The sequence below is a fragment of the Podarcis filfolensis genome, assembly GCF_964270895.1.
Source record: "Podarcis filfolensis genome assembly, chromosome: 16".
Classification (NCBI taxonomy): Eukaryota; Metazoa; Chordata; class Lepidosauria; order Squamata; family Lacertidae; genus Podarcis; species Podarcis filfolensis.
Window position 1 is genome coordinate 19,041,081 of NC_139620.1, and position 18,770 is coordinate 19,059,850.

At 47.6% G+C, this 18,770-nt stretch overlaps 2 protein-coding genes across 3 annotated transcripts in view; both read left to right on the top strand.

Moving 5' to 3' along the window:
• WSB2 (WD repeat and SOCS box containing 2) overlaps nt 1-18,770 on the top strand; it is a 349,668-nt gene that overhangs the window by 171,045 nt on the left and 159,853 nt on the right. The gene's annotated exons all lie outside the window — the stretch shown is intronic.
• KSR2 (kinase suppressor of ras 2) overlaps nt 1-18,770 on the top strand; it is a gene marked incomplete at its 3' end in the record, with an annotated part of 188,233 nt that overhangs the window by 134,279 nt on the left and 35,184 nt on the right. For both annotated transcript variants that reach the window (XM_083589988.1, XM_083589987.1), the window contains 2 exons: nt 2,409-2,457; nt 4,238-4,599. In XM_083589988.1, the coding sequence (XP_083446114.1) occupies nt 2,409-2,457; nt 4,238-4,599 (411 nt within the window). The remainder of the gene's footprint in view (nt 1-2,408; nt 2,458-4,237; nt 4,600-18,770) is intronic.

An 18,770-nucleotide genomic window follows, 5' to 3' on the forward strand; every position in this document is an offset into this window, starting at 1 on the left:
TGCTGCCAGCGCCTCGGCTATTACTGCAATCTCTGGCTCCAGGCCTGGGGGAGATTAGCTGGCAATCAATGAAAACACAGGTGAAAAATGGAATCAGCAACTAGGTGTATTCCCTAGCAGTGAAGCCAAGTGTCTCATACCACTTGTTTGCAATAATTTGAAGATCCCTCCGAACTAAACAGGACTCCGGAGACATGACTGAGGAGTCAACATTAGAAATGGCCTCAGCGTGATTCTTAGGGGGCTCAAGAGGGATGTTCAATCTTCTTCCCTCCAAGCCAGTGTCAATTTTGTGGCTAACTTCGCCTGTTTCTTAGTACGTCGCATTTTGCTTGCATTCGGAGACGCTTGCAAAATTCTCCTTGTCTGCATTTCGGCATTCCTAAATCGCCTGATTTTGTCTCTGGAGTGAAAGTGCACTGTCAGGAATGCACCGTGGCCCCCTGCTTTTGAAAACAGCAGCAATGACACCATTTAAAATATAAATAAAAATGCATTTGCTGTTCGCAGGACTGTTTCAGTTACTTTAGTTTATTTTCTCCCCCTCCACATTGATTGCCATGACACCGAAGGAAGGGTACGGAGGTAAGATGCTAGTTTTGGGACACATCAAGGGCAAACAATCTTCAGTTAGGGGAAGTTCAACTCAGTCTTCCCTCTAATAGCAAATGTGGGTGGTTAAGTGCCAATCAGTTTGAAAGCAAAATGGGCTTTCAAAAACAAGGCAGTGGTTTCAATATGAGGTACCCAAAAGTAATAGGGGTGTATAAAATTATGCATGGGGTAGAGAAAGTGGATAGGGAAAAGATGGTCTTCCTCTCTCATAATACTATCTCTCAGGGACATCTAATGAAAATGGACATTGAAAGATTCAGGATAGACAAAATAAAGCTGTTCTTTATGCAGTTCATACTTAAACTATGGAACTCCCTCCCACAAGACAGGACCTGGCCTATATTACATCCTTGGACAAAGGTGATAATGTGTCTCAGGCCACATTCTGCATTGAAAGCACTAGGTTACCTCTTTAAACACTCCTGGTTTCCTCCAAAGAATCCTGGGAGCTATAGTTTTGTGACGGGTGCTGAGAGTTGTTAGGGGGCCTCCAAACAACTTTTGGCACCCTTAACAAACTGCAACTCCCAGAATCCTTTGGGGGAAGCCACAACTGTTTAAAAGTGGCATCATAGTGCTTTGAATGTATGGTGTGAATGTGGCTTCTGTGCATACAGAGACGTGTTTCATTCTGCCGGAAGTCCTTGAGATAAAAATGTCCTTCGTCCACAGACACCCCATCTGTCATTACGGCAAACAATTTGCTTGTCAATCAATCAACCATACCTATATAAATTGTTGCATATCTTCCAATTGTTTCACCAGTCATCAGTATGGCTGGCTGGGTCAAACAATCATTTCATTTCAGATGAAAACCCTCATGACGGACATGTCATATTTCAGAAAACTAGTGGCTTTTCTGTTAGTGGGGGTGGGGAGTGTGCCGTGGGAAGAGAAATTATGAGATAAGCCCCAACCTCATATTGGGTCTGGCCTCCCATCAAACTGATTCACAAGAAATGACTCTTTGGCCTGCAGATCTATTTATATTTTCACTGAGCTTCAAACGTATTGTTGCTGTTCGGCAAAATTAACTGTGCTTCGTTGATGACATGCATTATAACACAGGGATAATTTCGTCTATAAGGTTGTTTGGTTGGTGTTTCCTCCCTTCTTCGTATTATAAGCCTTTGAGCAGTGACCCATTCGATTGTTTGAAGGGCGTAAGAAGAGAACAGCATCCCATAATTCTTTTTACGTGACTTGCTGTAGAAACTGCAGCCCTTTGTTCATTTGCAAAGGGAGGCAATCTCCCGCGACCCTTCTCCAGCCCCCCATTCAAGAAAATTCTGGGGGAGCTTAATGACTCTTGCCATGGAGACCAAGGTCCCATCTGCATTGTACATTTAAAGCAGGATCATCTCCTCACAACTCTCAGCACCCTTAATAAATTATAGCTCCCAGGATTCTTTGGGAGAAGGCATGACTGTTTAAACTTGTATGATACTGCATTCAATGTATGGTGGTGCAGATGCAACCTCAGTTAAACATCCTTCAGTCCTGTTGACATCAGTGGGACAAGTTAGTTACTCCTGACAAGTTTGGTCCCATTGATTTTCAAGTGGGAATAATTCAGCCTTTAGAGCATCTGTTTTGCATGCAGAATGTCCCAAGCTCAACCCCCTGGCATCTTCAAGTTGGACTGGGAATGCCCCCTGCTTGGAGACCCACTGATGGTCAGTGTTGACAATGCTGAGCTGGATGGACCTTCTGTAGAAGGTAGCTTTCCCTGTGCTCCTGGCGCTTCTAACTTTCAAGTCTTAATAATTTGCAACATTTGGTTTTCTCTGCAGCCTGGAAGGAAACCCATTACTTCAAATTGAAGTGGAACCAACCTCTGAGGTAAGATGCACACAAGAATTGGTGACCACCCCATCCATCCCATGGCCTCAATTCAGGGGTCCTAAATCAGGGTGACCCACCCCACCTTGAATTTGATCCCAAAGTAGCTTGAGGGCAAGGCATTTTATTATTATTTACCTAATTAAACATACAGCATCACCGCTCCCACCTCTGCTTCTGACCAAGAGCAGGGGGCTTAATTTTGCAGGTGTGCCTTTGCAAAGGAGAGCCTTGCAGCAGGCAGAATCGGCGTCTGTGCTGAACAGCTGTTCAGCAGAGGTGCTGATGCTGCTCCTTTGCAAGCATCTTCTCTGCAAGGAAACCTCTTCCAAAGGAAAGCCTTGCAGCAGGCAGAATCGGTACCTGTGTTCAGCACAGGCACCGATCCTGCTCCTTTGGAAGTGGCTGTTCTCCCAAGAAGTCGCTTCTGAAGGAGCACCCTGCACCACACAGGAAGGAGAATCATGGTGGGCTCCCCCCTATTCCTGGGAGTCAGGGGCCTTTTGTGGGTTTTCCCCACCCAATGCCTGCCTCTCCTTCCAGCTTGATGCTCTGCCCACTGGCAGTCACAAAATGCTCTGGGCCATCTAACCTGACCTGTAGTGATCTGTGGTTGTCTATCACCAACACATTTGACACCCAAGCCCCTCTTAAGAGAGTAGAATCATAGAGTTGAAAGGGACCCCATGGATCATCTAGTCCAACCCCCTGCAATGCAGGAATTTGCACCCATATGGGGATCAAACCCATGACCTTGGTGTTATATGCCTGCTTTTTCAGGGCTTGTCAGGTATCCATAGCTTAAGGGCTAGCTGATGCTGTGTTGGATCGTTGGATAGGCTAGATAAAATAGATTCTAAAACAGGTGTGGGAAACCCTTTGGCCCTCCAGATGTTGCTTATCTGCATCTCTCGTCAGCCCCATAGATCATGAGCAATGGCCATGGATGATAGGAGTTCAACAACAGCTGGCGGGCCAAAGGTTCCTCACACCTGCTTTAAAACATCATTGGGTGGCCTCCAGCTTGTGGGCCTAATCAGGCCCACCAGAGCTGCACATTTGGCCTATGTGGATGCCCATATCAAGCCATGCCCATATTTCCTACAACCAATGTTGTATGGGACATCTGGCGTAGGGCAGGTAAAAACAAGGCTGGTCCAAAAAGGAGGTTTCAGGCACCACCAGCCCACTGATTTGTCCCCCTTGTAAAGCCCTGTGCACCTGGGATGCGGGTGGCACTGTGGGTTAAACCACAGAGCCTAGGACTTGCCGATCAGAAGGTCGCGGTTCGAATCCCTACGATGGGGTGAGCTCCCGTTGCTTGGTCCCTGCTCCTGCCAACCTAGCAGTTCGAAAGCACGTCTAAGTGCAAGTAGATAAATAGGTACCGCTCCGGTGGGAAGGAAAACAGCGTTTCCGTGCGCTGCTCTGGTTCGCCAGAAGCGGCTTAGTCATGCTGGCCACATGACCCGGAAACTGTACGCCGGCTCCCTTGGCCAATAAAGTGAGATGAGTGCTGCAACCCCAGAGACGGTCACGACTGGACCTAATGGTCAGGGGTCCCTTTACCTTTAAAGCCCTATGCACAGCGTTTTCCAGGCCCTACAATCAGCTGATTGCCAGGGTTTTGAAGTGATGCACACACACAGGATGAAAGTGGGTCACCTGACATCACTGTGCCATTGGGTGATTGAGAGGTGAATGGCGTCCCCGTGCAGGGACGATGGATATCACCTCCACTTGCACTAAAACAAATTTCTCTTGTTTTCCCCGCCCCCAGAATGAACAGGGAAACGACGAGGAATCGGAGGACGATTTCGAGGAGATGAACCTCTCACTCCTCTCTGCCCGCAACTTCCCCCGCAAGGCCAGCCAGACCAGCATCTTTCTCCAGGAGTGGGACATCCCCTTTGAGCAGCTGGAGATTGGCGAGCTGATTGGAAAGGGCCGCTTCGGGCAGGTCTTTCATGGCCGCTGGCACGGCGAGGTGGCCATCCGCCTGATCGACATTGAGCGCGATAACGAGGACCAGCTGAAAGCCTTCAAGAGGGAAGTGATGGCATACAGGCAGACGCGGCACGAGAACGTGGTGCTGTTCATGGGGGCTTGCATGAGCCCTCCCCACCTGGCTATCATCACCAGGTAAGCCGTATCACTTAAGTACCACCTTAGGGATGGGAGGAAGCCCCAAATGTGGAAATTTCAGGGAAGCAGACTTTGGCTAAGCATCAGGAGCCACTTCCTGGTAGGATACTGGCAACATCACTAGGAGAGGCTAACCTGCGGAATTCACTGCCAGTCATACCTCATGTTGCGTCCGCTTCTGGTTATGTCTTTTCAAGTTGGGTCCTGTGGCAACCCGGAAGTACCGGAACAGTTACTTCCGGGTTTCACCGCTTGTGCATGCGCAGAAGCGCTAAATCACACTTTGCACATGCGCAGAAGCACTAAATCATGCTGTGCACGTGTGCAGATGTGGCACCTCTGGATACGAATGCTTCGAGTTGCGGACGTGCCTCCGGGATGGATTACATCCGCAACTTGAGGTTCCACTGTACAGTGACATCCTTGGATGGCTTTGAAAGAGGATTTGACAAATTCACAGAGGATAAGGCTATCAGTGTTTACTCGCCACAGTGATGAGTAGTAATGCTTCTGAATGCCAGTTACTGGAAATCACAGGAGGGGAGAGGACTTTTGTGCTTGGGTCCTGCTTGTGAGATCCATTGGGGTATCTGGTAGGCCATGGTGGGAACAGGATGCTAGGCTAGATGGGGCATTGGCCTGATCCAGCAGGCCTCTTCTTGCAATCTCATCCATAGGACTATGATGGATTTTAAAGGGATGAATCCAACAAATTCAATGATGATAAAATGATCAATTGTTACTGCTCATGATGGCTATATGTCACCTCTGCATCCAGAAGCAGCATATAACAGGAGACCAGGGAGTGTGCCAGCCATTGGATCAACATCTGAGCTTGCTAGCCATTGCCATTTGTGCTGGTAACCCATGCCTTGCTTGTGTACTGTACTGATTTTAATGTTAATGTTTCAAGCAGAAAACAAAATCCTGGTCCAAGTACTGCAGCCAGTATGGGCCAGGACATTGCACCCCCTAACCCCCCAAACGCCCCCACAACACCTGGGCTCTCCCTCCCTGAACATGGTTCACCTGTCACAGGGATGGGCACTTTGCATGCCTTTAGATAAACAGATGGTTGCAGGTAACCTGGAAGACTACAGGATGTGCCTCTCCAAAGGAAGCTGTCTGTGCAAAGGTTGCCCCGACTTCCCACCTTTCCAACACCAGAGAGTGCAAAACTGCATTTAAAACACCCCCCTTTAGCATGTTCTCACCGAATTGCGAGTTTTCTCTCGGCTAAGAGGCACTGCTTTTCCTTGTGGAAATCCGCAAAGCACATCCAAGGTCTTATTCTTGACAGCTTGATGAGCCAGCTACGTTACGACTGTGTGCTTGATGCCTTAATCTTGGTCTGCAGGGTTTCCTGCTCGGCTCTCTGTCAGTTCCCAGCCTCCTTTCTAAGGTCAAAGGGCAACATGACTGGATTGCCCTCAGTCTAATCAGGACATTCTCAGGCCACAATCACTGAGTGTTTATCTTCTTCAGCTGGGAGCTGGTCTTCCTCCCGAGGCTTCTAGCTCAGCTCATTAAATCGATACGTGAAACGTTTCTATTTGTGCCTGCTGTTTTCATGAGCTGTGGTGTGAGGTGCACAGGACATCCTGTATGTGTTTTGCATTGCTATGGACACCGTGACTTCGTTGAACAGACCCCCTGATGGTGCCTGGTTGTTGTGGCAAGCTGTGAGTCATGAAGCAGACTGGAATTCTCTTCCCTTTCAGTATTGTTACACTCCACCCCAATCTCTGAGTGATGAGAGGTTCCATTGGTTCCGAGGATTTACCCAGGGTTCGGTTTCCTTGGAATGAAGGTCAGAGGAGACTGTGGTGTCTTTAGGATATGTGCTTTTCTTTACACATATATACAGCCTGAGCATAGGATGGAGGGGCTCACAGCATTAACACCCCAACAGATCTTGCTTCCCCATTTGGTTTTCAAGGGAACCCCAAAGTCCAGCTTATCTTCGGCAGAGAGCCGAAGACATGCTTCAGCTTCCAGCAGCACACAGTTCTCACCTACCCAGCATCCCTGGCCTATTGTTCTTCACTTAGGAAAAGGCTCACCCATTTGTTTCTATGGCAGTGGAACAACTTCTTTGGATATGTTAAATTGTGGTCCTTAGTTAGCCAGTCTTACCCATTACCTTGACAAAGGAATTGGTTGGGCTGGTTTCCTCTTATACATTCCACCCTTACAGATACACGATCACTGCTTTGGAAGGGACCCAAGGTTCCATCAAGACTGAATCCCCCCAAACTCTTAACGGACCTCCAGAATGAATTAAATTCTTAACCCAAGGTACCACTGCATTTACTAAAATATTTATATACCGCTGTATCATAAAAATATCTCACAACAGTTTACAGCAATATAAAAACATGAAACCATGCAGTAAAATCATTTTAACAAATTTTTTAAAAGTTGAAAGCAAAAGAATTAAAACAAATCCCAGCAGGTCATTGTGGGGGATGTATTCTTCATTGCCTGCCTAGGCCCGGCAGAATACAAAAGTTTTCAGAAGGTGTTTAAAAGCTAGCACAGAAGGCGTCTGCTGGATCTCTGGTGGCAGAGCATTCCACAGGACTGGGCTGATGACACTAAAGACTCATTTTCTTCTTGTTGCAAAACACCGACTTGGGGGAATGACCAGCGACGCTCCTGCAGATGATCTTATTGATTGAGCTGGGATACGAGGGTTCAAGTGGTCCCTAAGGTAAAATGTACCTAAGTTGTTCAGGGTTTTGAAATTGGCTCGGTAGTAGCAGTCTGTCCAGCTGCTTTAACAATGGCATCACATTTAAATAGACAGCAGACAAACCAGGTTTTTTAGCTAGTGTTACTTAAATTGGGTCAAATCTGTATTCCAGAGGTGCTGGAAGAACTGGGAAACCTCTCAGAGGCAGTCTTCAGAGGCGGAGGACAGAGGAGCCTCAAGCTGTGGAGGTAGCAGCAGTCCCTGTCCCAGGGGCTTGCTCCTCTCTGCTGCCTCTGGCAGAGCAGTGTCCCATGAGGTTCATTCCTCAAAGATCCTTAACACAGGACAAGTTTTCCGATAGCAATGCAAAGTTTCTGTCCATTTTACAGAAGTTGCAAACAAGTTGATGTAGGGATTCCTTGGGGGTGGGGGGGTGGGAAGGGAATCAGTAGAATGGTTGGTAGGTTTCCTCCCCAAGGGAATAACAGTGTGCATGCTTGGCATTCATTTTAATTAGTTTTCAGCAAGAACAGATGCAGACGCAAGTGTGGCTTGGTGTTCCGAGATGTTAAAAAAAAAGTTCTTCTCTGACTTTCCCTCTAGCCTGCTATTATTTGGCTGTGACTAGTGGGAAGGTCAGGTAAGAGCTGGGCTTTAACTGCATCGGCTGGTGGGTGGAACTTTCTCCAGCCTGCACTATTTCCTTGTTCCTGGAGCTCAGAAACATCAGGTAGCTGGAGAAAGGACGGGGAGATGTAAGGAAAGGAAGGGCAAGAGGCCCTGAAAGGGAAACAGGGTGGTGATGGTGATGGGTCTAGGATAAGGTAAGGGTTGCAGACCAGACTACAGAAGGACTCAGTGCCTCTCCCCTGCTCCTGTGGAAGCCTACGAGACTGGGTGGGTTGACCATGTGCCTTGGAAAGAATGGGTCACACCCTTTTTAGTCCTACTCAGAGTAGACCCATTGAAATTAATGGCACGACTAACCTGGGTTCGCCCATCATGCACTTGGCATGTTTTTAAATAAACAGATGGTTCCTGGTGTCGTGTCAGTCTCCAAAGGAAAGCATCTCTGCCAAGAGTTCCCGGCCTGTCAAGGACTGCAGAGTGCAAAACATTCCCATTTGGCCTGTTTGCACCAAATTGCGAGTCCTCTTTTGGCTAAGAGGCATCGCTTGTCCTTGCGGAGCCCTGCAAAGCACATCCAAGGTCTCCTTCTTGACAGCTTGATGAGCCAGCTAGGCTAAGACGGTGTGCTTGATGCCTTAATCTTGCTCTGCAGGGTTTCCTGCTTTTCCATCAGTTCCCAGCCTCCTTTCCAAAGTCGAAAGTGTAAAATTATTGCATCGTCCCCAATCTAACAGGGACATTCTCGGGTTGTGATCACTGAGTGCTTCCCCTCTTGTTTAATTACAGTTATTTATTTATTGGTTTAGTAAATTTCTATGCACCCTTCATCCGAGGATCACAGGGTGGTTTACGATAGAAAATACAAAAATAAGAAAGGAAACGTGGTAAGAAACAATACCATCCTCCCAGTTTAAAAGGACATAAATTGTTTAGCTAGCCAAAGCCTGGGAGAAGAGGAATGTTTTTGCCTAGCGCCTAAATATATGTAGTGATGACTCCAAGCAAGCCTCGCTGAGAGAGCATTCCACAAATGGGGAGCCACCACAGAAAAGGCCCGTTCTCATGCTGCCACTCTCTAGATCTCTTGTGGAGGGGGCATACAAAGAAGGGCCTCCAATGATGATTGCAGGGGGCTCTGGGTTGGTTTATATGGGGAGAGGCGGGCCTTGAGGTATGGGGTCCTGAGCCATTTAAAACCAGCCCTTTGAATTGTACCCAGAAAATGATTGGCAGCCTGCTCTGTGTAGGACTAGCATTGGATACAACCCAAAGCATGGGAAATACCCATCAGTTAGCTGATGTGTAATAGCTGGCATACAGGTAACAGCCACATTCAGGGTTATTATTATTATTAATTATTATTATCATCATCATTATTATTATTATTATTATTATTATTATTATTATTATTATTAATACCCTGCTCATCTGGGCGGCTTCCAACTAAAGATTAAAAATACATTAAATCCCCATCTCTTCTTCAGTATCTTCCAAGATTGCTTGTGACTTAATTCATATTTTCTGTATCTGGGAGGTCTACTTGACAGGCATCTTGTTTATAATAATACAAGGTGATCCAAAGGCTTTTAAACATTATTATTTATTCTGCTCCTCAACTTCCACTTTCTTAAAGGTATACGGCTCTCCAAGGACAGGAAGTGCAGCTCATGGCCCATGTTCAGAGTTGGGCAGGAAATGTCGCCAGCAGGGAGAGGGCCGGGGCCTGTTTCAGGCGGCTCATCCTCGTCCACCAGGAAGTCCAGCACCAGCAAGGTGGAGACACCTGTTGGTGGATTCCTTGCCCTCCCCCAGCATCCAGTTCAGTACCTTCACCCCATCCCTCCTCTCCCCCTGACCAGCCCTGCCAAGAAGTCTCCACGCAGAGGGCAGAGCGACCGATTCGGTCACACTGGGTGCAGAGTCTCAGGGGTGCCACAGGGGGCTCTGCAACTATTATGCAGAATAGAAGGCAAGAGGATTGGGGGGAGGGTGCCGAATTTTGGTGTTGAACTGTTCACTGCTGAAACTTGGGACCCTAAGGTCCGCCACTGCTCTGCAGAAACTGGCAGAAGCTCTCGAACATTTCAGGTAAGGCACCTCTCCCATTGCTACCTGGAGATGCCATTGGGGGATGGTGTAGTGGTTAAGAGCGGTAGTCTCGTAATCTGGTGAACCGGGTTCGATTCCCCGCTCCTCCACATGCAGCTTCTGGGTGACCTTGGGCCAGTCACACTTCTTTGAAGTCTCTCAGCCCCCCTCACCTCACAGAGTGTTTGTTGTGGGGGAGGAAGGGAAAGGAGAATGTTAGCCGCTTTGAGACTCCTTCGGGTAGTGATAAAGCGGGATATCAAATCCAAATCCAAACCTGGGACTTGCTGCATGCAAAGCACCTTCTCTTCCCCTGAACCACAACCCTTCCCCATAAAAGAAGCCTCCCATGTTTCTGCAATGGGGCGGCCAAGACCCGCGACCCGCATTTCCAGTCTAACTTTGAAAAGTCAGGCTCCTTTTCCAGAGAGCTCCCTCGTGGGAGCTTATGTCCGTCTTCAAAACCGTATTGGATCTCGCGCGAAAGTGTAAACAGCTTCCCAGCTCTAAGGTCCTGCTGTCGCGTTGATTAAACAATCATAAAAGGAAACGCAGTGTTTAAACATGGAAGGCTTTGATGAAATATTAAAGGCAGCCCTCTCCCCTGGGCTTGCTAAAGGGGCCCTCTGGCAATATGGAAGCTTCGATACATGGTGCTCCTCCCGCCCTCCATCCCATTCATGTCACTAATGATGCTCGCTTTTGGAGAAGGTGGTTCGCCTCCAGCAGCTGGTCTCGGGAAAGCCAGGCTTAATTAGGCGCCGCTAGGTCTCTTGCACATCTTACTATCTCCCATTTAATTATGGCTCTGCCGGAGAAATAACTGGGTGAGACACCAGCCTGATCCTTCTAGGGGAAAACTTCTCTAGATGAAACAGGTCCTTTGCTGTGTCTCTTTTTTCTCCCTCTCTCTATGTCCCCCTCAAGGCAAAGAAAACATGTTTTAACGACATGGAAATCATTATATTAGATGTGCTGCACATTATCGGTTGAACATCGAGAGAACTTGTGTGATGGCAGATCTCGGGGTGTGGGTGTTTGTGGCTCCTGAGAAGTATTGTTATAATACTGTAGCACCAACTTTCTTACATGATCGGCAGCCACACAAACTGTGGCATGACAGCCTTACATTTAATGAACTTTAGATAGATGATAGATGATAGATAGATAGATAGATAGATAGATAGATAGATAGATGATAGATGATAGATGATAGATGATAGATGATAGATGATAGATGATAGATGATAGATGCTTTTGAATTATGGTGCTGGAGGAGACTCTTGAGAGTCCCATGGACTGCAAGAAGATCAAATCTATCCATTCTGAAGGAAATCAGCCCTGAGTGCTCACTGGAAGGACAGATCGTGAAGCTGAGGCTCCAATACTTTGGCCACCTCATGAGAAGAGAAGACTCCCTGGAAAAGACCCTGATGTTGGGAAAGATTGAGGGCACAAGAAGAAGGGGACGACAGAGGACGAGATGGTTGGACAGTGTTCTCGAAGCTACAAACATGAGTCTGACCAAACTGTGGGAGGCAGTGGAAGACAGGAGTGCCTGGCGTGCTCTGGTCCATGGGGTCACGAAGAGTCGGACACGACTAAATGACTAAACAACAACAACAAGATAGATAGATAGATAGATAGATGATAGATAGATAGATATAGATAGATAGATATGGATCCACCGTATTCTCTTGATTGTAGTTTGTTTCAATGTATTTTAATAATGTATTTTTAAATCGTTGTAATCTGCATCGTGGGAACACATTGATTTACTGAGTGATTTATTGCATTGGTATTCCACCCTTCCTCCAAGAAGTCCACGGTGGTGTACATAGTTTTCTCTGGCTCCTCATTTAATCCCACAACAGCCCTGTGAGCTGTCAATGTTTTCCTTTTTTTAAGGGAAATTCCCTTATTCCGAATAGGATTCCTTGCAAGAAAAGGGAAAGGTTGACAGCTATGCCCAGTGAGCTTCATGGCTGAGTGGCAATTTGAACCCTAGTCTCCTGTGTCCTAGTGAAACACCCTAACCCCTACGTCACATTAGCTCATCACCCCATGGCGATTTACTAAATGATTTGCCATCATAAAAGGTAAAGGGACCCCTGACCATTAGGTCCAGTCGTGGCCAACTCTGGGGTTGCGGCGCTCATCTCGCTTTATTGGCCGAGGGAGCTGGCGTACAGCTTCCGGGTCATGTGGCCAGCATGACTAAGCCGCTTCTGGCGAACCAGAGCAGTGCACGGAAACGCCGTTTACCTTCCCGCCGGAGCAGTACCTTTTTATCTACTTGCACTTTGACGTGCTTTCAAACTGCTTTCAAATTGCTAGGTTGGCAGGAGCAGGGACTGAGCAATGGGAGCTCACCCCGTCGTGGGGATTGGAACCGCTGACCTTCTGACAGCGCCACCCACATCCCCTTTGTGATCATACTGCAGTATTTAAGGCCAAATTAGTGCAAATCAGGGGAACTCGCCACAGTGCAAAGGATTCTAGAACATAGGGTTGGGGTTGTCTTTTTTTTGCTGGTGCGCAAGTCCTGCCGGAACAGTAGCAATGTGCAAGACTCAGTACTGTGCCTGCAAATAAGTATTTTATTGGAGGACATGTCTCCTAATGTCTTGTTATGAGCCATGCTGTGCTATTATTCAAGGCCTCCCTTTAGCTTGATTTGACTTTGCTGCTGAGAACGAATCCCAATTAATAGACAATCCAGGCTGGCTTGTCTCGCCCTGCTTTGCACAGGCAATTCTGCACCCACTTGCAGAGCCACAGTGGGGGTGGAGGGGAGCTGTGTGTGCAGTATATCCTGCCAGGGATATACTACCAGGCCCCTGTTCTGAATTTCTATCTTGCTTTTTCTTAAGAGGTGAGAGTAAGTCTCGTTTTAGTCGCGCAGACCTAATGAAAAGCATGCAGGCAATATCCATGCCAACTGCTCACTTAAGAAGCAACTCCGCAAAGATTTTCCACCTCATTAAGTCGCCGCACTCCAATATGTCTGGCTGCAGGCCTGGTGGGAAGAGGCCCTGAAACGGACTTGCCAAATCTGGCTGCAAGGGAGTGGGTGAAGAGATCCCAGAACAGAGGCACTTTTAAACGTGGATGCAGATTGGGGAAAAAAGCAGATTGAAATTCCTGGTGTCTCTGGAGCTAGAGGTGTAAGTGTTGCTACTTTGGAATTGCTAACGCTTCGAGATGTGCTGACTGTGTGTGCATTTTTGCTTTCTACCTGCTCAACCTGTTTAAGTCTCTTTTCCTCCTGAAGGCAATGACTCTGGGTTGTGTTTGCCCATGAAAACAGGGGTGGGGGAACTTCCAAGGGCCTTCCAAGGGCAAGGGAGCAAGGAGAAGAGATCTATGTAAGCCTAAAGAGCTCTGCTCCTGTCATAGATGCTAGAGTCGGAAGGGACCCCAAGAGTCATCTAGTCCAGCCCCCTGTAAGGCAGGAACCAGAGCTAAAGCATCCCTGACCGATGAAGGGGAGACCATTGGAGATTTTTAAGCAGAGGTTGGGATGACCATATGTTTGCATCCATGGCTTCGGAGCACACTTTAAAAAGAGCAGCGTGCACTCTCCTGGACGAAAGAGAGATCCATGGAAAAGCTTCCTGGCGGGATTTGAGGGCAGCCACAAGGAGATCTTTAAACATAGGGACATAGAAACTTACCTTATACTGAGCCTGACTATAGCTCATTATGGTCTACACGGACTGAAGGTGGCTTTCCAGAACTTCAGGCCCTTCTTCATCACACAACCCCCCACCATGGAGCTACAGCCCTTCCTTTAAAACATAGGAACATAGGAAGCTGCCTTACGTCAAACCAGACCATTGGTCCATCTAGCTCAGTATTGCCTGCACTGATTGGCAGCAGCTCTCTGAGGTTTCAGCCAAGGAGTCCCCCCAGCCCTACCTGGAGATGCTGGGGTTTGAAGGTGGAACCTTCTGCGTACAAAGCAGGTGCCCTGCCAATGAGCCACAGCTCTTCCCCACAAACAAAAGGCATTGGTGAACCTACATTTGCGGGGCTGTGAAGCTTAAACTGCTATGGGGGCCCCTTCGCAACCAGCAACGAAGTCTGAGTAACCACTGTTATCTTCTTCAATAGGGTTGTTCCACAACAGATCACCACAGATATTTTTTTTTTAAATTAACTGCTGCATCTCAGAATTTGATTAAAATTGCTTTACTGGGTTATCTCATATTACACGAAGCATCTTTTACAAAATACTCATTTTTTCTGCTTTTTCTAGCAACCTGTTCACATACAGTTTCATTATATGAGAGTTTCCTTGCAATGTCATTTTCTAGAGATAATACGCGTAAAGAAATTAAGTGCTCTTCAGCAGAACAGCCAACTTACCGTGACACCTTCCCTTTGCAACGCCTGTGCTGCTGACTCTCAAACTTTGGGGTTGTTGAAATATATAAAACAAAACAAAACAAGATTGATTTGAGATGTGCAACTCAAATTGAGTCTAATAGACCCCCAAAATTGTAAGCAATGTGGGTTAAAGTTGCTTCTGAGGCCCCTCTAGGGTTAGGTAACCCTGAAGCTGAAGTTTCATTCATTTCATAGTACAGTGGTACCTCAGGTTAAGAACTTAATTCATTAGCTAATCACTTTAGCTAATGGGGCTTCCCACTGCCACCAAGCTGCTGCCGCGCAATTTCCATTCTCATCCTGAAGCAAAGTTCTTAACCCAAGGTACTATTTCTGGGTTAGTGGAGTCTGTCACCTGAAGCGTCTGTAACCTGAAGTGTCTGTAACCTGAGGTACCACTGTAGATCCATCCCTGTCTAAAGGATAAGGAGGAGACTTGCTCCGCAGGGGTGCAGTTGGGGCAGGACTTGGGACCAACACACTAGAGCCCCTCTCTACAGAATGGGCAGTAAGGCTGGCTGGCTGCATTTTGAACCCAGTGCAGTCATGATGCATGTTGCAGTCGGCTCCTGAGAAGAGTAAGCATGTGGTCAAAATTGCATAACTTTGCTGCTGTTTGCCAGAACAAAAGGTGACCTGTTGTGGACAATGAGCTGTTGAGCACCTTGCTCGCATCCCGCCCCCACCTCAGGCAGTCCGCCGCCCCCCCTCCTGGTTCGCTTTGGTTTCGCTACGCAGGTCTCCCTTCTGGCTTTGAGCTTGGACATATGCCACTCTGCTTCCCGCCTTACACTCTTCTGCCATGTTCCCCCTTTAATAGCATTTAAAGTAATGAAGCCCATATATCATATAATAGATAGCTATTGACTCCCGTCCACGGTCTGGATCAGGATTGATTGACCTGTGGGAATACTCTTTTCCTCAGTCAATAAGGGGCCGTGAAGGGGGAATAAATCTTGATGGAGACTGACAACCGGGGGGAGGGGGGAGAGAAAGTCAATATACTTATTAATACATACATTAAATGAGCACACATCCTCCTCTGGGGAGACGCCATTTCATTCTGACAGCTGGCGAGTGTGGTGGGAGGCAAGCGGTGGGGGAGATGAGGAAAATGATAGGGCTGGAGACACCTGAAATTTCTGCTGTGCATCTTGCAGAACTTCCATCCTGCGGCCAAGGCTGGAAAGGGTGAATTTGCATGGGGGGGGCATAGAACCATAGAATTCTAGAGTTGGAAGGGACCCCAAGGATCACCTGGTCCAACCCCCTGCAATGCAGGAACTGCCGCTAAAGTATCCCAGGCAGATGGACAGCCAACCTGTTTTAAAAGCCTCCAATCAAGGAGAGTCCACATGGGAAGCTCCCTTATATCAAATCGGACCATCTGCCCATCTAGTGTGGTAGTGTCTAAAAAAGGTTGTTGTTGTTGTTGTTTAGTCGTTTAGTCGTGACCGACTCTTCATGACCCCATGGACCAGAGCACGCCAGGCACTCCTGTCTTTCACTGCCTCCCGCAGTTTGGTCAGACTAATGTTTGTAGCTTCGAGAACACTGTCCAACCACCTCGTCCTCTGTCGTCCCTTTCTCCTTGTGCCCTCCATCTTTCCCAACATCAGGGTTTTTTCCAGGGAGTCTTCTCTTCTCATGAGGTGGCCAAAGTATTGGAGCCTCAGCTTCACGATCTGTCCTTCCAGTGAGCACTCAGGGCTGATTTCCTTAAGAATGGATCGGTTTGATCTTCTTGCAGTCCATGGGACTCTCAAGAGTCTCCTCCAGCACCATAATTCAAAAGCATCAATTCTTTGTTGATCAGCCTTCTTTATGGTCCAGCTCTCACTTCCATACATCACTACTGGGAAAACCATGGCTTTAACTATACGGACCTTTGTTGGCAAGGTGATGTCTCTGCTTTTTAAGATGCTGTCTAGGTTTGCCATTGCCTTTCTCCCAAGGAGCAGTCGACTTTTAATTTCGTGACTGCTTTCACCATCTGCAGTGATCATGGAGCCCAAGAAAGTAAAATCTCTCACTGCCTCCATTTCTTCCCCTTCTATTTGCCAAGAGGTGATGGGCCCAGTGGCCATGATCTTCATTTTTTTGATGTTGAGCTTCAGACCATATTTTGCGCTCTCCTCTTTCACCCTCATTAAAAGGTTCTTTAATTCCTCCTCACTTTCTGCCATCAAGGTTGTGTCATCTGCATATCTGAGGTTGTTGATATTTCTTCCGGCGATCTTATTTCCGGCACCAAAAAAGGTGGTGCTGTGGTCTAAACCACTGAGCCTCTTGGGCTTGCTGATCAGAAGGTTGGTGGTTCGAATCCCCACGACGGGGTGAGCTCCCATTGCTCTGTCCCAGCTCCTGTCAACCTAGGAGCTCGAAAGCACGCCAGTGCAAGTAGATAAATAGGTACCACTGCAGCAGGAAGGTAAATGGTGTTTCCTTGCACTCTGGTTTCCGTCACGGTGTTCCATTGCACCAGAAGTGGTTTATCCATGCTGGCCACATGACCCGGAAAGCTGTCTGTGGACAAACACCGGCTTCTTCAGCCTGAAAGTGAGATGAGCGCCGCAACCACATAGTCGCCTTTGACTGGACTTAACGGTCCAGGGGTCCTTTACGTTTTTACCTTTTTAGTAGTGTCTGCAGTGACTGGCAGCAGCTCTCCAGGATTTCAGAGTCCTACCTGGATATCCTGGGGATTGAACCTGGGACCTAAGGCAGGCAAGAAAGACTCTCTCTCACTGAGCTATGGATTTTCCCCATAAGGAAATATGAATTTCATTCTCTGGGTGCTGGTCCATGTGTAGTCCAAAGCTACGCACTCTGCTCTTGTGCCTTTCCAGTCTTCCAGAGAGGGATCTCCCCCTGCCCTACCTGGAGATGCTGAGGATTAAACCTGGAGCTTTCTGGATGCAAAGCAGGTGCACTGCATCCAGAGAAAAAGCTAAGTCAAAGGTGGCATGATAACAAGTTTATAAGGTGCCACATGGCATGGAGAGAGTGAACAGAGAATTTATTTTCCTCCCTCTCTGATAACATTAGAACTTTTGTAGACATCCAAGGAATCTGAATATTGACAGACTCAGGGCGGATAAAAGAAAGCGCTTCAGCATGCAACCCACAATTAAACTATGGAACTCACTCCCACTGGAGGCAGTGAGGGCCACCAACATGGATGGCTTTAAAAGAGGGTTGAACTAATTCATGGAGGATGATGCTATTGAGGGCTATTAGCCCTGATGGCTCGGCTCTACCTCCACCATTGGAGGCATCAGTGCTTTTGAACACCAATTGCTGGAAACCACAGGAGGGGAGAGGGCTCTTGTGCCTGAATCCTGCTTGCTGGTTTCCTAAAGGCAACTGGTTAGTCACTGTGAGAGCAGGATGCTGGACTAGATGGGCCATTGGCCTGATCCAGGAGGCTCTTCTTATGTTCTCTAAGCACTGAGCTACAACCGTCTCCAGATATTGTTGAATTTCCTACTCTCAACTTCCCATGATATGTGGCTCTATTTGGGCATTCTATGGTTTAGAAATAACTATGCCTCTGTATCACTTTTTGAGGGGTTAATACGATGCATCTGTGCCAGTGAATAAATGTGGACCTCTCATGCTGTTTCAACTCCCTCCCTCCCTCCCTCCCTCCCTCCCTCCCTTTAGCCAGAGGACAGATTTGAACTAAGCAAGGTTTTCTAATCAAAAGGTTCATCTCTAAAGGCAAGGTCCCTGCCTTCCTTCCCCAATACCTTCCTCCTCCTAATATTCCAAAGGCTGCTAATAACGTAGAATATATTAGGAGCCTTCAAAGGGAAAGGAAGGAGTCAAATATGCTTTCCATGTTACTAGACCTCGCCGAGCCAATTATAAGCACATCCCCCCACCAAAAGATGCAAAGCAAAGGAGCTGACTAGTTTCCCATGGTGTGCAGGGAGCAGATAAGCTAAGGTGACCCTCACCTCTTCTGTGAGTGAGTCATGGGAGCATCTTTGCGCACCCCCCCGAATGGGAGAGGTTCCTTCCGCTAAGGACGCACTGTGTTTCTAAATGGCTTGCTCCTAGCCTTCTCTTCAGCTTGGGAAACGTTAACCCGACTTTATCTTGTGTACCAGGTGCCAAGGGCTGCCGTCAAAAACATGCTGCTGTTTAAATAATGTCCATCATGCCTGTGTTTAGTAGCGAGCAGAGCTAGGCAAGCGTGTGTGCCAATAGAGAAGATGGGGGAGAGTAAAAGTCTTATTCCCAGACTCTCATTTTCCCTGCAAAGGCACCTCCACAGAAAGTCAGAAGGCACGTGACAGCAGATGTCTTTCCTACACTCCTTGGCTAGGAGAGACTTTTCTCCTTCCTTCCATTAGAA